The 23,326-nt window shown below is 30.1% G+C and overlaps 3 protein-coding genes across 4 annotated transcripts; 1 reads left to right on the top strand and 2 right to left on the bottom strand.

The window, feature by feature from the left end:
- Nucleotides 1-210: 210 nt before the first annotated feature.
- LOC130440823 (isocitrate dehydrogenase [NAD] subunit beta, mitochondrial) lies at nucleotides 211-3,769 on the bottom strand. Its single transcript, XM_056774178.1, has 6 exons — nucleotides 3,513-3,769; nucleotides 3,289-3,330; nucleotides 2,955-3,238; nucleotides 1,070-1,376; nucleotides 803-1,012; nucleotides 211-748 (listed from the first exon to the last, which is right to left on the bottom strand). The coding sequence occupies exons 1-6, from the start codon at nucleotides 3,552-3,554 to the stop codon at nucleotides 503-505; spliced, it is 1,131 nt and encodes a 376-aa protein (XP_056630156.1). The 5' UTR covers nucleotides 3,555-3,769; the 3' UTR covers nucleotides 211-502.
- A 738-nt stretch (nucleotides 3,770-4,507) lies between these two features.
- Nucleotides 4,508-8,127, bottom strand: LOC130452874 (protein Star). 2 transcript variants are annotated; one of them, XM_056792361.1, is made up of 4 exons: nucleotides 7,963-8,127; nucleotides 7,541-7,751; nucleotides 7,281-7,480; nucleotides 4,508-7,217 (listed from the first exon to the last, which is right to left on the bottom strand). In XM_056792361.1, exons 2-4 carry the CDS (start codon nucleotides 7,725-7,727, stop codon nucleotides 6,660-6,662), a joined length of 945 nt encoding a protein of 314 aa, XP_056648339.1. In that variant the 5' UTR covers nucleotides 7,728-7,751; nucleotides 7,963-8,127; the 3' UTR covers nucleotides 4,508-6,659. The 2 variants fall into 2 exon arrangements, with proteins under 2 accessions (XP_056648339.1, XP_056648338.1); XM_056792360.1 differs by having other exon boundaries at nucleotides 7,541-7,742; nucleotides 7,963-8,104.
- Nucleotides 8,128-8,553: 426 nt separating this feature from the next.
- LOC130452633 (phosphoacetylglucosamine mutase) lies at nucleotides 8,554-18,927 on the top strand. Its single transcript, XM_056791984.1, has 9 exons — nucleotides 8,554-8,789; nucleotides 8,856-8,926; nucleotides 9,296-9,425; nucleotides 13,128-13,381; nucleotides 13,436-13,641; nucleotides 13,694-13,975; nucleotides 15,332-15,489; nucleotides 17,768-17,960; nucleotides 18,011-18,927. Exons 1-9 carry the CDS (start codon nucleotides 8,683-8,685, stop codon nucleotides 18,257-18,259), a joined length of 1,650 nt encoding a protein of 549 aa, XP_056647962.1. The 5' UTR covers nucleotides 8,554-8,682; the 3' UTR covers nucleotides 18,260-18,927.
- Nucleotides 18,928-23,326: the final 4,399 nt, after the last annotated feature.

The following is a 23,326-nucleotide window of genomic DNA, read 5'->3' as shown; positions in this document are numbered from 1 at the left end:
TTGGAGGAATAGTTGATGGATGGTATAAATTTTTAGTGGCAGTTGTAAATAGAGGTTAAAGGGGTTAGATGAGACAGAACAAAGATTAGATACAGAAGCAGGATAAGAAAGAAATTGCTATCGTTTAATTCAAAACATGGGGTCTCTTTAGGTTCATAATTGAAGTTTTCTATGAGGTTGGATCGAAAACAGGTTCAAACATAAAAAAGATTAGTTTTAACATTTTTATTTTAATAATTTAAAATCTCACAACAAAAATGTACAATTGAAAAATAAATATAATACTTATTTCGAAGTCATCTAATAGCTATTGAGAGTTTCGACTAGATATATTTATTTAACCATAATAGAAGAATAAAAGATCAAAATCAAAAGTTTCAATTTCATTTATTAATTGAAACTTAGTGACAGTTATTACATTTCATCACCATCACAATATAAAATTGATATCTAGCTATCTATAATGATTAAATATTATTTCTAATAAGGATGTTAGGACTCTTCAAGCAGTTTTGGGTATTTCTAGATTACTAATAACTGCATAGGTGAACTGTTGAGTTGTGGATTGTCCTCCGACGTCTTTTGTCTTCACTTTACCATCCTTTAAAACTTTTTCGATGGCATTCCTAATCATTTCTCCGTAAACTGGTAGATTGACGTGTCTGAGCATTTTAGAAGCGCACAATAACATCGCTGTGGGATTAGCGACATTCTTACCTACAGCTTCTGAATAAGTGTGACGCGCACCCTACAAATCATTGGTTGAAATATATGGAAACATTATTTAATAAACCAAACTAACCGGTTCGAAGACAACACAGTTAGCGGAGTACGATGCTCCAGCAACGACGCCAGCACCTCCAACTAAACCAGACGCCAAATTATCCACGATGTTACCGTAAAGATTTGGAGTAACCATAACGTCAAATTGTTGTGGATTCGATACCATCTGCATGGTACAATTATCTACGATCATTTTTTCAAATTCAATTTTCGGATACAACTTGGCCATCTACAACAAAATAGGAAGATATAATTATTTTTATAAGTTATAATGAAATATACACACCTCTTCGCAGCTTTTTAAGAACAAACCATCTCCCAATTTCATAATATTAGCCTTGTGTACAGCGGTTACCTTCTTTCTGTTGTTTTTAGTAGCATAATCAAAAGCAAACTTGGCTATTCTTTGAGATTTTATAGCGGTAACAATTTTAAGACATTCAACAACCCCTTTGACTCCCTCGTGTTCTAAAGCAGAATATTCTCCTTCAGTTTGTTCTCTAATAATAACGCAGTCGATATTGCTGTGTCTTGATTTTACACCTGGTAGAGATTTAACGTGAACTACATTGGCATAGAGGTCCAGAGCATTCCTAAATATCAGAAATATTTGTTCAAAAAAATTATCAAACTTTTATAAAGGAATAAAAATTATATACCTCACAATATTCCAACAAAATTTATTATTACAGAACAAAGAATATGGAAACTGATATAAAGTCGGTACTACAAGATGCGTCCCCAGAAGAGACTTAGAATCATGACGATTTACAAACATAAACATATCAAAAGGTCTAAGAAATAATAAATTTATATAAAAGAGTCCATGTGTGTCGAAATGGTGTGAGACTGCTGGATGGTTCCCTCAATTCATTTGATTCCATTACCTCCAAGGCTTGTCCAAAAGTTGCTACCAGAATCACCTTACGATACTGCACTGTCTGATCTATTTAAATCTGAAAAATTTTCTCCAAAGAACTGTTTCTTGATAGAATGACATTACATTGCATCTTAATATGATTATAAGAATTTATATTGCCATCTACTTACAGTATTTTTTGTAAATAGTTTTCAATGACTATAGTTCTTAATAAATTATTTTAAACTCTTATACAGTGTATGTTCTGTAAATTATGCGATACCACTAACTGTAATCTGTAATTATGTGTTTAATAACTTCAAAGCCTCTGTATATCAATAGTAACCTTGAATTTCTAGTATCATTGCTATTTACCTTTTGTCAAGGTGTCGGAACATCAGCAGTTAGCAGTAAAAGCATTTAAATCTGATTATACCAGCACTCAACTGCATCCTACATTTCTTTCTTTTAATTTTACCTCGCATGATTTGAGAACTTTTCTATTCACATTGAAAAAATCGAAATATATTTATATGCCATCCAACCATACTTCAACAGTAACTGAATCAAGAATTTATTTGGCAACCAAATATGTAATATATCACTTATAAGTATGTTATTAATCTTTAACTGGTTCAACCAGTGTGGACAAAAAACAAACTAGTAAATGATGAAAATATGAAATGGTTTAGAATCCAGTTGCTCCATGGATGAAGTTCCTAAATCAAATTTTTATACTAAAATGCTGTACTAAGACATAACTTTGAAATAGAATGTTTAGAATGCACTATTTTATTAAAATTGACTAAAGTGATTAACCCTTTCGCTGCTATTACCATGAATTCTTATTTTTTGTTGCTGCTTTCTATGTATTACTGAAAATTATACTATCATTCTATACTTTTGTAAATTTACTTACAATAATAAAAATTATTTTCCAATTTTTTGTTTTATTGTGTCAGTTTTTTGTTAAAGATGTGATAAAATTTATTTTATTTCTTTGAAAATACAGAGCTATGTTTTTCAGTCCAATATTTTTTTTAATTTTCCATTTTATTATTATTTTTTATAAATCATTTAAAATATATTTTTCTGGATTAAATGAAATTCTCTTCAATGATCATTACTACATTCCCCAAAGTTTCATACAACAAATAAACAAATGAAAAATTTTAAAAATAGCCACAACCAGGTGTGGAGTTGCTTGTTCAGATAGCTGTTGCAAATCTAAATCCATGTCTTCAATTTCATATATTATACTTTAATTTTTTTACATTAAATGTTTCTGTAAAATATTTTTGATAATAATTACCTAAGTTTCATGTTGAGTGTCTGCAATTCACCTGTATGACTGTAATCGGGGGTGGCCAATATTCCTTTTAGACAAACCCTGTTCCTAGAAATACTTTCAGTAACTTTTTCTATTGGAGCACTAAGAGTGGGATTTACTTCTGAAAAGAAATACGTTTCAAAATCTACAGGTATTCCAGCCGCTTTGAAGACTTCTGTAACTGAATACATGAGTTCTGGGCCAACACCATCTCCTGGTATTAATGTACATGTTGTTCTGGCGTCGGGCCGTTCGGCTATTCCGGACTAAAACGTTTTTAATAGAAAATTTTTTAAATATATTAAAATGTACTTACAGAAAAACATCTTGAACTTGTCCTTGGTAGGACTTGAAGAGCCTGGAATTTGAAAAAATAAATGTAATGATAAATAAAACAAATTTATAGCACTGAATTAAAACTCATCACCGTTCTCCAAATAATATTACATTTGAATTATATTGGTGAAATATATATTTATTTCTTCACCTAAGGTGTTATATCATCAAATAGTATTTGTGTTTCATGATATTAAAACTTACCTGTACAAGTAATTTTGGTACATTTCTGGTGCTTACAGCCATTGTTAAAGAATATATATTTTATTTAGGCTGTTTATTATAATAACGTAAGTAATTCAGCTATATCTATTTATTTTTTACTACCCAGTAACTGGGTCACAATAGGTTAGGATACTCGTTTCGTGTAGATTCGCACTCCATAGTACAAAAAATGTCATTTTTGCAAAAACCATATTCTATTGGCACAATTGTATAACAAGGTTAGCCAAATTGTGTATGTCAAACGTCAAAAATCACTTATTCGCATCAAATACAATGTTGTCAGAATACATAAAAGTCTTGTAATTACAGAAAAATTAGACCCGATAAAATCCATTTGCTATTCTTACTTTATACAACGAGTTTGATTATCCATCATGAACGTACTACTTAACCCTTCAATAATAATTTTTCTTTATGTAACAAACATGAATGATACTTTTTCCTTGCAAACATCACTGAAATGAAAGGATTAACTAAAAAAATCTGAAACGCTGGTGCTTTTATGAATGAGTATTTTTTCTGTCGGAATTATGCCACAACCAGCTACCATATTGTCTTCAAGGGCAAATATTGCAATATTTACATTAAAATTATTATTGATATTGGACATTCAGCTGACTAAACCATGAGCAGCTATGTAAAATTCTAGTGAAATTGTTCAGTGGCATATAATGCCCAAGCCCAACACGCTTTGGAGCTACTACTACTGTTTACAGCTGGAGATATACACTATTACTTTCGCGCTTGCGCTCTCGTTGGCGTTACGTTCGATTTGACGTTGGAACGCGAGCGTTTCTATTTATAAATCACATTTTGTAATTTATTTACTTTAACCATAACTAAATGCAAGCATTTTTCGTAGATAATTTGGCAACACCGATTCTGACATATTCGTTCTGTCGTCTAAACCCCCTTCACTTCAAATTCTGATTTGTAAATAAACTATAGGGAACAAAAAATAATACTACAAATTAAACTACTGGAACTTTATTATAAATAATTGCGAGATATACAGTCTTTTAATTTATAAAAATAATACTAATGTGCTCTTTCCAACATTACAACTAGTTTTTATATAAACAATGTAAGGGCACTGTGGTTTACTAATGGAAGGCAAGGGTATAGTCGTCATACACACAAGTGCTAAGAAACTTTCACTGAAGAAGTAACTAGTAGGTTGTATATTTGCGAATTGTTTCAACTAACCGTTATAATTCAATATAAATAATATAAAGAGAACACAAAATTATTTTTCTCAGCTAAGATAGAATACTGAATGCAAATAATAATTTTGTTACGTAAGAACAAATTTTTATCTTGATAATCATTGCCTTTTTTCCTTTAAACATTATCTACAAGTTAAATTGATACAAAAATAAACTCAAGATTATTCTATAACTACATAATTCTAGTTACCTATGAAATAAAATTAATCACCGGGTACACAAAAGTTATTACTTCAAATTTTCCTATAGTTATTGATAATATAATTTAAAAAGAAAGGTTTTCATAGAGATTCTCAAATTAGTCGAATTCGTCTGCAAGCTAAATCAGCTCTAGTGCCATTCTTTAGTAAAGGTGAGACACTATGTGTCAAAACTTTCTGAAAATATTATTACTGGGATGCAAAATTGAAGTGAAGTCTGGAGGAAACAAAATTCTTCTCCTAATAGACAACTGTTTAGTTTCCAATCTGAAATTCATAAAGCTTGTGTTTTACCGTCCAATGTCACTTCTGGCTTTTATTTTAGAAAATAATTTCATAAAAGACAATATCAAGGTACTATAGATGCCAATGAACTTCAAAATTGTAACATACTACGTTTAAATAAAATGATTTTGCTTCACGGAAGTTAAATTTTCTTTGTATGCTTCATTAACTATTATTTTCTATATTCATAGTAACATTGTGAGCGGCCAAGGTGCTGATGAAAACGTAGGTCTTCAGATAAGCCCGACGTGCCCCACTTGACGTTATGGCCGACCAGGCACTTTGGGTTTAACGCTTTGATGTCATTAGGCTTCCCAAATGTTTAAACCGCGCTCGTGTAATTGCTGGTCGCTCACAGATGATGTAGTCTGCAGTTTCATCCTCCTCCGTGCACCAACAGCACTCTGAATCGTCGGAAACGCCCATGGTGAGGGTATGGCGTCTTAGATGACAGTGTCTGGTCACTAGACGCCTATTTAGTTAGAACACAAGGTCCATCTATGTGTGCCTTTGTTTATCTCATGCCAGGTGTCTCTATCCATCTCTGCCAAGCTTGCCTATCTTTCGTTCAATTAATGAAATTGAACAAATTCAAGGAAAAATTTATAGCCTTTAGTTTAAAGAAAATGACATCACATTCACAATCAGCATCTTTAAAAACATATAGTTAGGTCGATTTATAGAAATATAACCACAATAGGGACCCACCATGCTGGATTTTAGAAAACTAAAACCAGAACATCAATAGTTTCTATAACCCCCATCTCCAAATTTTCATGTGGCTCCCATTAATGTCAAATTTTAGCCCCACTCAGCACCGCTATGAAAACCTTTGCCTAAAATACTACAAAACAATTTATTATGTGTTTCATAAATTATATTCGTATATCACTAAAGTTGATAAAAAAAGCAAATACCATTCGTTGTTTTAGAAAATATAATGGAATTTTTTGTGATATACCTTTTCTAACACAAAACTGAGATCAAATTATTAAAAATATATATATATATATATATATATATATATATATATATATATATATATATATATATATATATATTGTCATGGTATTTCGTTGTTGAGTATCAGTCAATTCAGATAATAAAATTCTTATTTTCACTAAGATGTAAATTGAAAATGTAGTTAATAATAATCATATATAATATCAAAAAAAATTGGGAAACAATACTCCTAACTCTTTGCAATAATCAGAAACTAAAGATAACTCTTAGTACATCTGAATATATTATTTACTACACCAGCATCATAATTATGCTATCTGGTACTTTGAGCCTTTCATAGGTGATTGGTTCATATGTGGCTCGATACACAGATAAAATAATTGTAGGAATTGGTGTGGTAAACAGTATAAATATCACCAGAAATTCCAACAACAACTTCGCTTTGAAATATATTACACTTTAATTGAATCCAATACAAATACGTAAGATTCATTGAAATTTTCCATAAATTTATAACTTTTAGATGCTAGAAACTTTTTAACGGTATCTTTTTCAGTATCATTACTATATAATTGAACGTTAATGACATCAATATGGGTTCTTTCGAAAGGAACAGTTTCCAATACTTGCAATTCTGTACCACCAGTTTCTAATATCAAATAATCAATATTTGTCACATTGGTAGCTAGAAGTAAGGAGTAAAGAGGAAAACATTTCACTCTTGTATTAAACCAATCGCTGTCATCAGTATCTAATATACTTGAATGTATGCTATTGACTTTAGGAAGTTGAGATTCAGGATGTAGAGATACTTCTTTAGGATAAGGGGACGGGCTTAAGCAACCATGTATAGCTTGAGAGTGTTTTCTGTTGTGACGACGGAGGCTGAAATAATGACGTGGGTCAGGTTGAATCAAAAGTCCTTGCCAGTTGAGTTTTTCTTCGAGCCATTCTGTTTTAGAAGTTTTGCCGTCGTTATAGGCACCTGCTTCTACAAAGAAGCCTTTATGCTGCCAATAATTTATTTATTTCGATAAGAAAAAAACATTCAATTTAGTTTCACTACCTCTTACCTTATTTTTTAAAATTTTAATAACATATGCTGTATCTTCTGAAATTTCTTCATCGGATTTTAATGGTTTGTGATTGGGTTCTGCTGCTGGTGTTAGATGAACTTCTCTAATATACATAATTAATTGTGGATTATCCTGAGAAACACCAAGTAAGTCGTAATCCTGACTCATATTTACCCTAAATTGATAATGCTTTATTGCTAGAATAATATAGTGGGTGATTAGACCTGGATTATCATTATAAATAACAATATTTTTACCTGTATTATCCATATATACAATTAATACGGTCATTACAGTGGTGAATGCCATAAAAAATGCGGCCAATGGCAACAATTTTCTAGTTACACTTGTTACAGACTCTAATTTAGATAATTTGCCTATTGTTAACATATCAGATAAACCATTATCAGGTTGAGGCTGCTGGCATTGATTTGGAAGAGTCATTTTTATAAACTATGTCTGAAAAACCTATTATCAAGTTATTATAAAGAGATAAAATGTCCAGAAAACTTAATATTATTAGAACCTATATTTTTAGTAGAAAATATGCAAATTTCTTGAACACAAAAGAAAAACTCTTATGACCTAATGTTAAACCACACCACGCAGCAGGTGCATATATATAAATGGAAGTGAGAAATGCGAAACTAAGAACTTTTATTAATTAAAATTGACTTACCACAGGTTGAAAATATTAATTAAGTACAATTTTAAAGCTTTAAATATTTTGTTCGGATATTTATAATTGCAACTTCCACATGTATTATAAATGCAAACAAAACTTTTGTTCAACTTATACAGTTTCTAGTGGTTATACCAATTATAGGTATTAGATTACCAATAGTTTATTAGCCACTGAATTAGGACAGTTGACATTTAATTATTTAATCAAGATTGTTGTACTCAAATTTTTCCATTTATAAAATATGGACAATAATTTGTTATAAATATATTACATAATATAAATACCAAGACACTTTTATCGGAACAAAAAAATATTCTCTTATGCTAAAAATGCGAGAAAATGCCTAGAATAATTCATCCATATTAAAGATGGTCTACATTATAGTTTTTAAATAACTGGAAAAAAAATTAATTGGTTTGATTTTAGCATGTTCTAATGAATTAAAATCAGCGTTTCGTTCAAAGTAGACTTGATAAATGTTTTCTACATTATTTCCAAAATTCCTTCTTCATTAATGTGTTTTGAAAAGTTATATTTAAAAAGTAACAGTTACCTATAATATTCAGCTCTATCATTCTGACAGTTGTATTAGTCATCTAACCCCTGAGGTGGAGGGGACCGAAACCGAATAATTTTGATTTTAGACAATTCTAAATTAGTTATATTTATATTTTGTGTGTTAAAACATTGCAAACTTTTATTTATTTGTAAAAAATGTCGAATAACAATAGTTATAGAACGGTTTACGCTTTTGCTAGGGAAATGTATCCAAAGAAAAAAGACTCGTTTTTGCAATATGGGACAGCAGGTTTTAGAACAAAGTAAGTGGATAATTTGAATAATATTATGAGAGACAATTGCTTATAACTATTCTTTTCACTATTTAGAGCTACTGAGCTACATCATGTAATGTACAGAATGGGATTGTTGGCTGTGCTGAGAGCAAGGTACAAAAAAGGTAAGATTTTAAAGTAGTTATTGTCGTAAAAATAAAAACGTCAATTGAAAGTGAAAGTAAACTTTGATATTATACCCATAAAGTAAACTTTGATATTATAAAAATTTATTTCATAACTTCAAGTATATTGCTCCAGTGAACATTTGAATAAATTTATTTCATTAACTCTTATCTATGCCATGAAACCAATCTAATCTGTTTATAATTTTAAATAATTAATTGATGTTACAGTTGTTGAATATTTTACTATCTGGAATATAGTTTTTTATAAATTCTTAACTCAATAGATACTATATATTATGTAAATAGTATGAAATATATTATGAACAGTACAAATTTCATTTTATATGATATATATTCATTTTTTAGCTGTAGTAGGTGTTATGATCACTGCTTCCCACAATCCTGAAGCAGATAATGGAGTGAAAATAATTGATCCGCATGGAGAAATGCTGGAAGAAAGCTGGGAAACTTGGGCAACCAAATTTGCCAATGTTGTGTAAGTTTTTCTTTTCTAAATTCATTGAGCTTATTCCTAATATAATTTTTTTTATTGATAACCTGTACATTATTTTAAGTCAATAAAAACTTTATTTTCAGTATTTGTTTACATTTTTGGTATTTGTTGATTTGTAATTTTAATTTTGGATCATCATAAAAATATCAATATTTTGAAATAAAAACTCATAAATAATATTTCCAATTTAAAATTTAGTGAAAATTTTCAGTTATATTTGTTTTATTTTTTTCTTAATTTATGAATTTCAAGTGATGAAAATATTAATTCAATTTTGAGAAACTTATTGAACCATTTGGAAAGAGTTGTAGTTGACCTACTTAATTTAATCATGTGTAACTGTCATTAGCTAATAAATATATCTCCTTTTAGAAGTAAATATATGGATTCTATTTTTAAATAAACTGATTATATTGAAAACAATTTGTTCTGATATATATATCCAAAGCCGAAATTGATTCAGTTAAATGCAATTGACCTTGTTAACCTGTTCTATTTATTTTTTGATGCCAAACGTTAATTAACTATATTGATTTATCAACAGTTCCATAACAATTTATTATTGTTAATTAATTGTTTGATTTCTTTTCAATTTACTATCAATTCATTTTCTACACATGTTTGTTGATATTAAATATCTCTCAAAATATCCTTTCTCCTGAGATGATTTTAATTCACTTAATTTTTAAGAAGAACATATAACATTTGTTCCAACCTCCTAATATAGACCGTTCTTGGAAGCCTTTAAATGATATTTTCTGAGCAAACTCCATATATGCAAGGTTCTTAACAGATTGCTATCAATCAAATATTGAAAATACTTTCCTGGAAATGGTTCACAAACTATACCTAAGTTGGTTGGATTAGAACAGAATCGTTCATATAGTGATAACTGCCCAGTTGGAACATGTGATTTCTATTGCACAGAATCATCACCATATCAATTTTTGATGGGTTGGAACGCACTTATACTAATCAATATTTAAAGATAAACAAAGGGCATAGTTCGATAATTAAAATAAAGATAATATATCTGTAGTATTCATGTCAGATATGCCTTTTAAGAAATTTCAAGAGTCATTTGTGACAGTCAGATCATTTCAGTTAACATCCTAGTTACTTTCTGTAATCCTACATGCAGCAGAAGGTAGTGATCTTACTCCTCTCTTGTCTCCATCATCATCTACTCCATGTGGAATCGGATATGGTGATAACTCTGGTGGTAACAATATAGGTGGGATCATGAACAGGCTTTAGTTAGAGTCAGGGATTTGTCATCCAGAAATAAAACTGGAGATTAATGGAGAAGTGCAAGTCTGTGAAATCAGCTACCAAGACATGTTTTTCATGAACACTGTAACCTATAGAAATACAAGATCAATATCCATAGGCATCTCTATACAGCAGGCACCACTAGAACTACTAGAGTGTAATAGGGTTTGCCCTCTTGTACTTTACATAAAAAAATTTCATATCTTTAATATTAACAGATTTACTTAGCCCGCTTAAAACTATCCAACACCTATATATCACAAATCCAATCCTATTATTGCCTATGAAGTGCCACCTTTGAATTTATGTTAGTACTGTCACTTCCTGGTATAGAAATGAGAAGTAGACCAACTAACTTGATAGCACTCAACAACCAGGAGTCTATCTAAATAGATAAATGTGAAATTAAAAGCCCCAACTAACATCCCAAAGACAACATCAAAAGATAATGTCGCGCTTAAAATTGGGTCATAACAATTTAACCTATAAAAATGTTTCGCATGCACTGGAATATCAACGCGAAGACTGTGTTGTGGTTTAAGTGACCGAAAAAAATATTTCTTCGAAATATAATAACAGACCAAATTGTCATCGTGGAATTTTTTATTTTTATCAATACGTATTCCTATTTCCTATTTCTCTGATTATAATTCCAGATAATATGTAAACATTACCCGTAATACCAGATAAATTGAAATTGTGCAATTACTAAAATTTAATTAATTGCATGTTAGAAACAATGTTAAATATTTTTACATTATTTGCATTCTTTTCTTAAAAATGTTATTTACGTTTTAGTCAATAGAAATTGTTACATTAGCTCTTTAAGTTTAAATTTTCTTGAATATACATTATGTTCCTTATTTATGCAAAGATAAAACATTTTATTCTGCACTTATTTACAGTATAACATACTGCCTCCTTCTGTTGACACACTTATTTGGTTAACATATCTTTTACAGCTTTTTTATGTTCCCATAACTTTCAAAATAAGACAGCGGTATGCAGTTTACATGGTTTAATTTCAAGTTTTAAAATTGTTTGAAACAAAAAAAATGCTTTTATTTTTTGTTCCGCCTTGTACAGTCAATATTAGTATAATACATTTTTAACTTAAACTTTTTGAAACACAAATTTTTCTACGGCTGTCGAGAACTTAATTAAATTCTTTTTCTAAGGGAATTGTGTATTACACGTGTTTTGATCGATACAAACTCTTTTAATAAAAATTTCGCGATGCATTTATCTGACTAATAATCTAGGTTAGGTTGTTTGATTCGCACTATTTTCATGTACGGCTTCCAAGGGATTTATAGGACTTAAATGTATTATAAACTTATAGGGTATTCCAAACTAAATAAACATTATAAATGATCATATAAATGCACAAAAAAATATGAAGCAGTGGCGTAGCTTCGTTAATAACCGCCCGCGACCATAGATAATTTTACCACCATTTTATTTATGTATTTCAATCTAAAATACTATTGAAATACAGAGTGAATAGATGTCATGAAAATAATGCTGTGACATTCTATCATACAACCCCTCGTTTGAGTTACAGGCCTTTAACGTTGCGAAATCAGAACTTATTTTTAAGTATATTTAAGTACATTCGAACATTATAATAATTCACGTTTCGGTATTTATGCAAAATTCGGGAAGTTACGCGCATGCAGACATAAAGATTCTTAGTATATTATAAACATTTAAAAAAAGTTGTCGAACCGAACTGTTTACTGTGTACACCGAAGTGCTACTCGTCATGTAAGTGTAAAATTTTATTATTTTTCTAACCTAACCACTTCTAAATGCAACAATAAAGGCAACTAAAAGACTCTAAAGGATGTAGTTGCATTCATTCAACACTTAACCTCGAATTTAGTTCATGTTAACAGTGTGGCAGTGCAAGACACTGACTTAAAGGGTCACTGTAACTCTCGGAATTTTGTGAAAATATCGATAATTCTACACTACTATCTGAAGGCCAGGGACGGCTTATGCCCAATGGTTAACAACGTAACGTAAAAAGGTACTTTTTGTTTAACTCGATGAAATTTTTGGTTTAGGAGATATGTAGATTTTTAGGTCGTTATACATTATCATAAATTGAAATTATTTATTAAAAATACTTACGGGAGGTATTAAAAACACTACTACTAACTAAAGAAAAGTCCAATCGATACTAAAATTTATAAAAATCAAACATTGTATATAAATGGGGGGTGAGAATAATAAAAAGTAAGCAAATTAAGATGAACTTGTTAAAAGACAGCACACTATAATTAATTATAGTAAACATAACCGTAAATAAAATCAATGGTAATTAATATTTCAGATTATGTACCTCGAATTTTTTTTAATTCAGTAACAAAAACTTTGGTACAATTGAGAAGTATTTACCTTTTTTAGGGATGAAAAATTAGAAGATACTATAAACGAATTGATAAAAGTGTTCAATATAGACAACATGAACGATAGGGTGGAAGTTGTCATCGGAAAAGACACCAGACCCAGTAGTCCTGGTTTAGCTAAAGCAGTCCAAGATGGTGTATTAGCTTTGTCGGGAAAACCCATAGATTATAATATAGTAACTACTCCACAAGTCCATTATTTTGTAGTTTGTAAAAATACTAATCGAGCTTACGGTCAACCGACTGAAGAAGGTGAATTTTTTCTTAAAATACTATGGACCAAAGTTTATTTTTATATATTTTTAGGCTACTACCGAAAATTAATCAACGCTTTTTTGAAGGTGAGGGGGGATAATTATAACACAGGAAATTATGAAAATAGACTGATGTATGATGGTGCTAATGGTGTAGGTGCTAAGAAGGTGAAATTTTTGAAAGAGGTGCTAAAGGATAGTCTCCTTTTAGAAATGTATAATGATGAAATCATCGGATCCGGAAAATTGAATCATTTAGTGAGTAATTCATTCCGTACTCCTGTAAAAATATTGAAAATATCATTTTCAGTGTGGAGCCGATTATGTCAAATCGCAACAAAAATTCCCTAACGGACTTCCCAAGGAGAAAAACACTCGCTGTTGTTCTGTAGATGGAGATGCCGATCGTATTGTTTATTATTATTTAGATGATAATGAAAAGTTCCATCTGTTAGACGGTGACAGAATCGCTACTTTGGCCGCTGCTTATCTCAAAGAAATTTTACAAAAAACTGGTTTGAATTTGAAAATCGGTTTGGTACAAACCGCTTATGCCAATGGAGCTTCCACTGAGTATATATCCAAAAATTTGGTGAGCAAAATCTATCAATATAATGCTTTTTTTACTAAGTTTATCTTTATAAGTTTAGTGAGATTGTTTGGTGGATAAATATATTAGTTTTTGTCAGATATATCTTTCGAAAATAATTTTTTCTACGTCTAGTGATTTTTTTAGGATAAATTTGGATCTAATCATAGTTTTAATATCTACTAATTCAGTCCATTATGCTATCCGTATGTGATAGGGATGTTCCTCATAAAGTAAAAAAAAGTCATTTTCTGTCTGAACGGTTAATGTTATCGATAGAGGTAATTCTTCTTATAATACTGCAAAATTACATTTTTAACTTAAAATACAAATTTCTTCATTATTTAGATTATAAAGTGCAGTAGTAATTTTTTAATAATTGTTTGTAGTCGATAATGACATATAGGTATGATATTTAGAACTTCCGTTATTGAAAAGTTTTCGATTTGTACTTAATTTTCACTTCTTTCAACAAATTTCTTGCTTAAACCTTCAGAGGGAACATGATTTTTGTTCCTTTATGAGGAACATCCCTCTCACAGATGAATATTGGAGTTTAGCTTCTTTTTTTTTGGATTCACAAACATTTTAAAACATTTATTCACCCCATATTACTTTTTATTGTTAATTAGCACATAATACAGTTCATGGGTAGTTAATAAATCGAAGTAGAAACTTATTAATCATAAAACGATTCATTTTTCAAATATTTTAATATATCATGCCAAATACCACAAAGAAGTAACTAATAAAACAAATATTCAACCTATATAATTACTATTATTCAAATATAAAATCTATAATAAAATCAATACTAATAATAATGAAAAAAAATATGTTAGTCTAAAAAGCAATAAGAAAAGCAAATATTAAAGTACTTTAAGTTCAAAAATTTTATGTAAAAAAAAATAATAGGGTAGTTTTAACATCAATATTACAAAAAAAGTAAGCTGCTAATACCTAGCACTTTTATGAGAAGTATATAAAAACTAAAGAAGTAATAAAACCAAATAAATAAAAATACATAGATAAAAATTAAAAAAAAGAAAAGAAAACAGTAGTAAAAAATGTATGTTATAAGAAATGCCTGGTTGACAGACAGATGTTCCGTTGAAGGGTTAATCTTTTCACAAGGACAATTTTGTTACACTACAGTATTGGAAAAATTAAGAAGTGAAATTATTCTTGAAATCTCCTTCATATTTCTGGAACTACTAATAGTTTCATCGCTATTAGTTTTAAGATTACCTTTCTCTATTATTAAACAACAGATCGTTTTATAAATATTAATGATATTGTATTTATACTTTTTTCCTTATGTGTATATTTTTTACTAACGTTACAAATTTTTCATTATAGAATGTACCTGTGGCTTGCGCATCAACTGGAGTAAAACATTTACATAGATTAGCCTTAACTTATGACATAGGTGTATATTTTGAGGCTAATGGACACGGTACCGTCGTATTTAGTGATGAGGCTAAGAAAGCGTTGGCAACTGCCTCAAAAAGTGACAGGTGATACAAATATAAACAATAACACAATTAATTATAGTCCATTCGTTTAGGGAATCCTTAAAATTTTTAACTTTTAATATAGGAGATATTTTCCAGGCAACAGTATGGTTGATATTTGGTTATATAGGTGTGTAGATAACTTATTAGTAAACTGTATCTTGATCTTAAAGGTGAGAAAATAAATTGAATTGTATAAAGTCGAAATTTAAAGCTGGCATGAGCAACCAAATATGTTCCGATGTGATTGTTATTGGAGAAACTACCATTTACATTCATTTGAAACAGTCTTATAACCTGTGAAGAAACCACGTGGATAAATCGTATATATAAGGTTGTATCAGAATTTATTGATGACAAAATATTTAATCCTAAGTGTTTCTACCCTTGCGGGTTGTAGAGTATATGTGGAATCGAGCAACATTTATTTCTATCCATTACTTTCCATCTTATCTTATTCCATTTTCCTATCGCTATCTTAACTTCTCTAGGTCTTTTTATTTATTTTTTTGCTGTTTTAGTTTGTATACCCTTTTAATGTCTACTTCTATGACAAAATGAGAAAAGCAAGGTCTTAAATCTTCACTGGTGGAAAAATAAGATATAGTTTGTTGGAGATGGAAATATTTGAGGGAAATACACAAATTCAGAAGATACTAAGAAAATGGATATTCTATTTATAGTACAGGCATATTTTTAAGCAAGAACTTGAATTAAATTGGGTGGTTTTGGAATACTGAATAAGTCTAGCAACTCTTAATAAAATTATGGGCACGGATTTTCGAAATTTTGAGATTTGAAACACTCAAAAAAAATTTTTAAACGCGGTTAACTCGAAAATTATGAGGAATTCGAAAAAAAATTTCCGTAACAAAAACTGTAGAGTACAAAAGTCTCCCAGCTATTTGTTCATAACCTCAAAATTTTCACCTTAAAATGGATTTATACACTCAAAAATGTTTTGAATCGCGAATAACTCGAAAACGACGAGGAATTCGAAAAAAATTGTACATTACAAAATTCTCTACAAATTGGTCTTTAAGCATTTCATAACCTCAAAATTTCCATTATAAAATGGGTTTGAAAGCTCAAAAATATTTTGAATCGGGAATAACTCGAAAACTACGTAGAATTCGAAAAAAAGTGCCGGAATCAAAACTGTAGAGCACAAAATTCTCCATAAATTAGTTCCTGGTAATTTTTTCCTAACCTCAAAATTTCCATTATAAAAAATGGGTCTGAACGTTCAAAAATATTTTGAATCGAGAATAACTCGAAAACTACGTAGAATTCGAAAAAAAGTGCCGGAACCAAACCTGTAGAGCACAAAATTCTCCATAAATTAGTTCCTGGTAATTTTTTCCTAACCTCAAAATTTCCATTATAAAATGGGTCTGAACGTTCAAAAATATTTTGAATCGAGAATAACTCGAAAACTACGTAGAATTCGAAAAAAAGTGCCGGAACCAAACCTGTAGAGCACAAAATTCTCCATAAATTTGTTCCCAAGCATTTTTTCCTAACCTCAAAATGTACATTATAAAATGGATTCATGTACTCAAAATCATTTTGAAACGCGAATAACTCGAAAACTTTGAGTATTTCGATACAAACTGCCGGGACATGTGGAGCACAACATTCTGTACAAAAAAGGTTATTCCTAACCTCAAAATATCCATTATAGAAAGTGCCGAGCGAAAACTGTAAAGCACAAAATAAGTACCTCATTTGTTTGAAAGAGAAATTATTTAGAATTCTGTGAATATTGAAATAATAATCAACCGAGAAAGAGATTGTGTTCATGATCGTGTTTTTTCAAAGTTAGTTCATTTGAAACCAAAAATTAGCTCATATGTGTTATATACCTTTTCATCTAGCATTTTGTTTTCTGTTGCCGAACTGCCGCTCCCCGGAAAGTAAGTCTTTAGGAAGAGACATGCCCATGGTATAGTCAATATCCTCACAGAAATATATGAAGCTTTGTCCCTTGCTACTCCGATTTCTTTATTGTCGGCAGTGCGGTTTTTGGTGTAGCTCTAACAGTCTTCGGAACACTTTGTTTTGTTGAAAAGATCAGTTCTTAACTTGGACAGATGATCCACATTCCACCAACTGTCTCATTTCTTTGAGTTCTTGCTCCAGATTCAATCGGTATCTAACCGTTCTGGTCTGCATGCAACCTTATAGTTATTGCTTTCAATCAGGTCATCAATTTCGAATGGACTATAATTTTAATTCTATATATGTGTAAGATGTTTTCATAGAATAAAATTATTTTCAGTCGATCTACTGAACAGAAAATGGCTTGTAATAAAATGTTGAATTTAATAGATTTAATAAATGAGACTGTAGGGGACGCCATATCCGATATGTTGTTGGTCGAAACAATATTACACGAAAGAGGTTGGAACGTTAAACAATGGGAGGAATGCTATACGGATTTACCGAACAAATTAATGAAAATCACCGTCAAAGTAAACATTTGTTGTTTATTAAAATATATATTAATTATATATTGTTTTAGGATAGGAACGTGATCACAACAACCGACGCTGAACGAATATGCGTCACGCCGAATGGTCTCCAAGACGAAATCAACTCCATAGTATCAAAATATACAAAAGGAAGATCCTTCGTCAGACCATCGGGTACTGAAGATATAGTTCGGGTTTACGCTGAAGCCGCTACAATAGAACAAGTCGATAAACTAGCTAATGAAGTGGCTAAGAAAGTTTACGAATTAGCTGGCGGTATAGGACCTATACCGGAATGACTCAATTTTAAAAGTGTAATAAGTAATTAATCTAGAGCAATCAAGTCAGGAATATTCGATCACTAATTCACCGAAGGTAAATAAATATGTATACCTAACTTGCTTATTAAACTTGAATGGATTATTCGCATCGATAATTATTTTGAAATTTGAGTCTGGTTTTCATTTATCATCAACTGCAACCAAAAGCCACTGGCCAATATCGAGTTTTTTTTTCTTTAGATTCTCCCAATAGGATCATATCCTTTTTATTCTGAATATATAGGCTCTTCTTGTATTTGGTTTCCGTTTTTTTGTTGATATATTTTTGAATTGTTTTTAGATTATTCATCAAATATTATTTTAAAAAAATATATTGACTTTAAGTAATATTACTAAGCAGCTTAAAAGCTTGATTCGTTAAGATATACAGGTGAATAAAAAAATGAGTTTAGAGAACCTTTAAAGGCTAATCTTTATAGATTTTAATAAAAAGTGATTCTAGATGTGGCCTTAGTTTGTTCGAATTATCCATAGTTTTGGTTCAACTTCCCAGGTGGCCAGCTTTACCTTAGTCCTATTATACCATTTTTTTTAATTATATTTAGCCTCTTCCTGAGTTCTGCTCAAACTACAACTCTCTTATAATCTTTTTGGTGGTATGTCTTAATTTTTTTTATATGTTTGGTTTGCCCTTCTGTTTTCTGGCATTCTTTGGAAATAATCTTTACGTTCTGTGTCCCAATTCACCTCATCATAAATTTCCAGTTCACTGAAACCCTAACTATTCATTTTGTATTTGGGGTTCACACCATTATTTATTTTCATTGCAGTTGTTTTCATTATTATTTTTGTTATTCTGCATATGTGAGACTAGGTCTTACATATGTTTCGTAGATTCCCATCATTCTCGTATACTCATTACATTGTTTTTCAATATTATTCCTCTGAAACTTTGGATGTTTTTATCACTTAAGTAGTTTTTCTTCTATTAGTAATCAGACATAGAAAAATACACAATGGGATGTAATAAACCTTCACACTACTTTGCTTGCTGGTTGCTAAAAGAAATAGTACTATTTACATGAAGATTTAATGTTCTTACAAATCTGCTTGTGTTGTATCAATTATAAAAAACTGATTCCTAATGTGGCCCTAGTTTGTTCGAATTATCAATAGTTTTGGAGAAACTTGCTTTTTAGACAAAGCCTTTGCAAACTGATTCACGAAACTTAATTTTATATGTAGATGTAGTAAGAGGATTTTTTTGAATCTACAAGATTTTTTGTAGAATATTCTTCTCACCAAGTTTTACAAACTTCCTCGCCGGCTAAGCTATAATTTCAAATATTTAGCCTTCTCCTAAGTTCTTCTTAAGAAACTTCATATAATATTTCTGGTAGTCTGTTTGTTGCCCATTTGGTCCATCTGTTTTCTAGTTTTGTTTCGACATGATCTCTCCAATCTCGTTTACGTTCTGTAACCCATCTCACCATATCCTGAATTCCCAGTTCTCCAATACCATGACTTCTCGTTCAGTTTCTAAAGTTCACTATCTTAAATGTTCTTCATTTCAGTTGTTTTCATTATTATTTTTGATGTTTCTGCTCTTATTTCCATTGCATATGTGAGACAAGGTCTTGGGTATGTTTTGTAGATACCTATCTTGCTTTGCGTACTCATTATATCGTATTTCCTTATTTTTTCTCTCAAATATCTGTTGACTTTTGATGGTTTAATCACTTGAATAGAAAAGTGAATGCAAAACATTAGTACTAGGAGAAATAAGCTAAATTTACATGAAGATTGAATGCTCTACTGGCGTTATATGTATCGTAAGGTAATATGTCAACCTAGCTGCTATTCCTACTACTTTTTTTTATTTTCTGACATTTGGTGTGTAGTTTTCAGCAGAGTAAATTCGTGGTGATTGTATTTGTTGAATATCTGATCCATTGAGTTTTCTTATTTGGCACATTTCGTAGATTTATGTTGTAACTATCCGTTCCAATCTAGTCTTGGACTCTAGGTTCCATTTTTCCTTGTTGCCGAGCATTGTTTTTATTAGTTCGTCAATTCCTGGGAGAGCTTCTCCTCTTTCTTTGGTCCACCTGCTGCATTCAGCAGATTAGTTTTGATTAAACTAAATAGAAAACAAATTTTAATAGGTTTGTTGCTATATCTATTTAGATAACTAAAATTTTGTCATTATAACCAATTCTTATTTATTCAATTCACATTTGGCAATTTTTAAGACATCGAACCCTGATTATTACTAATCAGAATCATTTTTCTCACTTTCATGGTTTGTTAGTATTCATAAACTTTGATCAGTCCTGATAAGGGGTCTGTCCCCTTTTTCTATTACTGTATGTTTTGGCATGTTTCTCTTAGCCATCTGTTTTTTTTGTATTGGATCCAATTGGTGTGTAGCTTTTTATAAATTTCAAGATTAATGTATTTTATAGTTGGTGAATTGGATACAATATAGAAAAATAAATGCTCCAGCATATTATTGTTGATTAAACTCCTCAAAAAAAAACTGTTTCTACTTAAAATTACTTGTTACTGTTTCCATTCAGATAATTACAATTTTGCAAAATAAAACAGGATTTACTTAAATGACATATATTGTAAAATTATTTACTTTATTGTTAACAATTTATGGTTTTTTAAGTCACATTTCCAAACTTTAAAAACTTCGAACCTTTCATATTTATTCTAAACTTTCTTTTCATAGTAGTGTTGATATTTTTATTAATAGATATTTTTAATTTTAATTAATTTTTAATTAGTTATGATTACTGATATTGCAGGGCTTTAATTACTATATCAACTGGATATCGAAACTACATATTAATATCTATGTGTTCACACTATAAAACTAATTGTAAAAACACAAAAGTCTCATGTTAACATTGGAAATTTCTTATTTGAGAAAATTTGTGAATAACAGTTTACACTCATTTGAAAATAAATTTTTTTGTTTATTTTAAATCACACATAATTTTAACAATAAATAATTAGATAAAACATCAAATTCATGTTTTATGTGTATTGTACATTTACTCTTATTTGCTTCTTTCATAAATCTTCAACCTTGACCTCCTGGATAGTTCACCTCCACACTGTTCTTCACCAACGTTCCCCTTCCTCTCACATTCATTGTTTGTAAGTCTTCGTGAACTTGATCAGTCCTGATATAGAGTTCGTAGTCCATTGGCATCCCCTTGCCCTCCATTCTATCTTCTTACACTTTCAATTCGTTTTTATTCTTGGTGATGTTCCTCAGAATATTTTCCCTATGGTGGGTTCCATTGTTTTATTTAGTTCTATATCATGCTTTGAACAATTTCTGGAAACCAAAGATGCATATCCTACAAAAATGTGTCTTAATCTATTCGTGTGCTGTATTAGATCCAATCTAGATCCTTCCACTTGATCTTCGCATAATACTTTAGGTCAATTGTGTGATTTTTATTATTTTTCCAATAATGTTAAATTAGATTTTTTAAAAAATGCTTGTCACTTTTAGCCCCTTGTAGTTTTCATTACATACATATGAATATACCTTAGACTTTCCCTAATTGGAGAAGTAAAAACTGCTTTTTTTTAGTCAAGCTATGTTCTAGTCACTACCCCATGTAGTTTAGTTGTTTGTGAATCGTTGAAAAAAATATTCGACCGATTAACTAGGCAAATTGTTAACCCAGTGATTACGAATTATTATTTGATTTACAGAACAAGATTTAAAATAAACAATGATTGATATTTGTTTATAATTTGACTTTTTATATATTCTGATATTCAAACTTTGTATATATGTTTCAACAGCGCATTTACAAGCTGTATAACGATTTTGTTGGTATTTTCTTATATTGTTTATATAACATTATGTTTAAGATTTTTATTAATCGCATCTTCTATTATTTAATATATATGACTTGTTTTTTGTTTTATTTATAAGAACTTTTTTTAGCCAAATTCATCAACGATTTTTTTTATTATTAAGGGTAATTTTAAGAAATAATCATTTTTAATATAAACAAAATTAGTATATTATTGCAGCAAATTAAATTTCCTCATTTTACCGCCTTCTCTCCACCTTGTGACTATTTTCTGTCTCGAAAATGATCTTTGAGGAAGTGATTTTGGAAATCTGAAGGACGTAATCGATCATTTAAAAGCTATATCAGCTGAAGACTTCTAGTGCTACTACCAAGGAGAACTTCTTCGGTGTGTAACTAACCGAGGAGACTAACATTATTTAAATTCCCGTTTTGATTGTTTGTGGAAATTTTTAACCCCAAAATACATTTTTGCTATTCCTCAACCAATCTCTCCACCCTATTTAAGTCCTCGTTACTATTTTCTGTACGGAAGTGATTTTGGACATATGAGGACATAACCGATCATTTGATAGCTATACCAGCTGAAGATTTCCAATGCTACTACCAGGGAGGGTTTCTTTGGTGTATAACAAACCGAGGAAATTACTTTGAAGAGAATAACTATTTCCTAGATTGTCCAATTCATTGCAATCATACGGATTTGATATAAGAAAAAGTAATTTACTGATCGCAGTTCATTATGTATTTCCTAAAACAGAACTACAGGTTAAGGCACAATGTTTTTATTCCCTTATCACTGTTCCTTAAAGAACGGGCTTACTAAAAACCCCTTTTTTATATATAATGTTCTCTTGTATTATCAAATACTTAGACAATTATCTTTTTCTTCCTTTGAATTAAGAACAAGTATAGAGAGCGATAAAAAATTGTTCATATTTAAACGAACCTTCTTATTTCCCTTGTAATATGGCACTGAGGAACTTGGAAATGTTTTAATACCTCCAATTGGGAGTATAATCAGCGCATGACAAGGAAAAGTTTACTGATGAATTTAGAAAAATATCACAGTTGAAATCCCTGTTATGTTCATATTTGTATTCATTTAAATTACTATGTTCAAGATTTGTCAAGAGACAGACAGTTTCGTCCAAGTAAAAGTTTTGTTACAAGTTGAATTCTTAGGATGTGAAATTATTTCTAATTTTGCATATAACATTAGATTAATTTTATATTGTAT

The sequence above is a fragment of the Diorhabda sublineata genome, chromosome 2 (genome assembly GCF_026230105.1).
Source record: "Diorhabda sublineata isolate icDioSubl1.1 chromosome 2, icDioSubl1.1, whole genome shotgun sequence".
NCBI classification, from domain to species: domain Eukaryota; kingdom Metazoa; phylum Arthropoda; class Insecta; order Coleoptera; family Chrysomelidae; genus Diorhabda; species Diorhabda sublineata.
This window is presented reverse-complemented; position numbering and strand designations above follow the sequence as displayed.